The 1,845-nt window shown below is 41.7% G+C and overlaps 1 protein-coding gene across 1 annotated transcript in view; it reads left to right on the top strand.

Annotated features, from left to right (window-relative positions):
* The window catches only part of TRHR (thyrotropin-releasing hormone receptor), a 40,410-nt gene extending 38,686 nt beyond the window's left edge, over window positions 1-1,724 (top strand). The window contains exon 2 of the mRNA XM_012645314.1: window positions 1,193-1,724. Within this exon, the coding sequence (XP_012500768.1) occupies window positions 1,193-1,600 (408 nt within the window). The 3' untranslated portion in view covers window positions 1,601-1,724. The remainder of the gene's footprint in view (window positions 1-1,192) is intronic.
* The last annotated feature ends 121 nt before the right edge of the window (window positions 1,725-1,845 follow it).

Here is a 1,845-nt window from a genome sequence, read left to right as displayed (position 1 = left end):
CAGTTTTAAAGCCCTATCGCGTTCATTATTTTATTTTATATCCTCAATAACTCTATCATGTAAATGAAACAATATGATCAGGCATATTTTCAGATGTAGAAATAAAGGTACAGATTAAGGACTTGATTGAGGCTTTAAAACCACTTATAAAGTCAAAGCCAGATGATCTAACTGTGAGTCCAGACCAATCCCAACATAACTCAGTGAGCCCTGAGGTGAGTGAGAAATGAATCTGCTAAATTATGCCTTTTGATAATCTTGTCCCTGGGCAATCTTGGGTATTATTTTCATCAGACCTATTGTCTTACCCCCTGTGCGCTGCATGTATTTAGGAGTGGGGTCAGCTCCAGGTGAAATCCAGAGTTTGTTCTCTCTCTCCTCCACCTCCCTCTAACCTGAAAGAAAGCTGTGTTGGAAGAGCAAAAGCTTTGGATTCAGGCTGACTTTGAATCAGGCTGACTTGGTTTCCAATCCTGGTTCTAAGACTCTACAACCTCCATAAAAATACTTAACAGCCTCTGCACCTATTTTTGAATTTGAAAAAATTGTGGGTATGATACCCATTTTAGAGGGTTTTAGACTTTTTACACATGATAACAAATGCAGAACACCTAGTACAGTGTCTGGTGCGTAGTAGACATTCAGTAAGCATTGGCCTTTGTGCTTTATCCCTCTCACACTATGCTACCTCATTTGATTTAGAAGGGCAATATTGGCTCCATTTTACAGATGAGCTACAAGAAAAGTTAAGATAATTTCTTAGGGCCACACATAAGGTAAGTAAAGATGGATTTGACGCCAGGTCCCTGAATGCTTGTTGCAGACACTTTTGGTGCCCTGTGCTAATATCCCCTTAGCCTGGCTCTGATTTCAGCCATAGCTACAGTGGATGGTTCCTGCATGCAGACAACATCCCGCTTCGAGCATCCACTGTCCCATTTGTCTTGCCTCTTCTCTGCCTCAAGTCTGTTGCTACCAAGCCCCCAGGAGTTTTCTGGCAAGAGAGTTCTGGAAGTACAGAGCAGTTAAAATCTCTAAGGGCAGCCTTCACCAAGTGGGAGCTGGCTGCCCTAAGACCTTGTCTCAAACTACATCTTGGGAACTAAAGGTTTGGGTGGGAGAAGGAAGGGTTGCTTTATTTTGTTTTGTTTTCATTTGTGTTTGTACTGCATTTCTCCCTATTTCTCCATAGGTCACCAAGATGCTGGCGGTGGTTGTAATTCTATTTGCCCTGTTATGGATGCCCTACAGGACTCTTGTGGTTGTCAACTCATTTCTCTCCAGCCCTTTCCAAGAAAATTGGTTCTTGCTCTTTTGCAGAATTTGCATTTATCTCAACAGTGCCATCAACCCAGTGATTTACAATCTCATGTCCCAGAAATTCCGTGCAGCCTTCAGAAAGCTCTGCAACTGCAAGCAGAAGCCCCCAGAGAAACCTGTTAACTACAGTGTGGCCCTAAATTACAGTGTCATCAAGGAGTCAGACCATTTCAGCACGGAGCTCGACGATATCACTGTCACTGATACTTATTTGTCTGCCACCAAAGTGTCTTTTGATGACACCTGTTTGGCTTCTGAGGTAACCTTTAGCCAAAGTTGATTCGTGAATTAGAAGAAAATGGACCACAAAGTAAATGAGAATCTGTGCAGTTATCAACAAAAGATAGGAAACGGCTAACACTTGTATGTGAAGACGGATAAAATCTTTGCCAAGGCTCTAACAAGTCCTGGCCCTAGATACTTTAACCCATGAAAATAATTCAGATTTTCCTTCTTATAAAAGTAGTACCACAAAAAATGGAACAGGTCTATAAAATAGCTAAATGATGGAAACTGAAAGAGTAG

The sequence above is a fragment of the Propithecus coquereli genome, unplaced genomic scaffold (assembly GCF_000956105.1).
Source record: "Propithecus coquereli isolate 6110/MARCELLA unplaced genomic scaffold, Pcoq_1.0 Scaffold23, whole genome shotgun sequence".
NCBI classification, from domain to species: Eukaryota; Metazoa; Chordata; class Mammalia; order Primates; family Indriidae; genus Propithecus; species Propithecus coquereli.
Note: the sequence above shows the minus strand (reverse complement) of the source record. Positions and strands in the feature narration are given on the sequence as shown.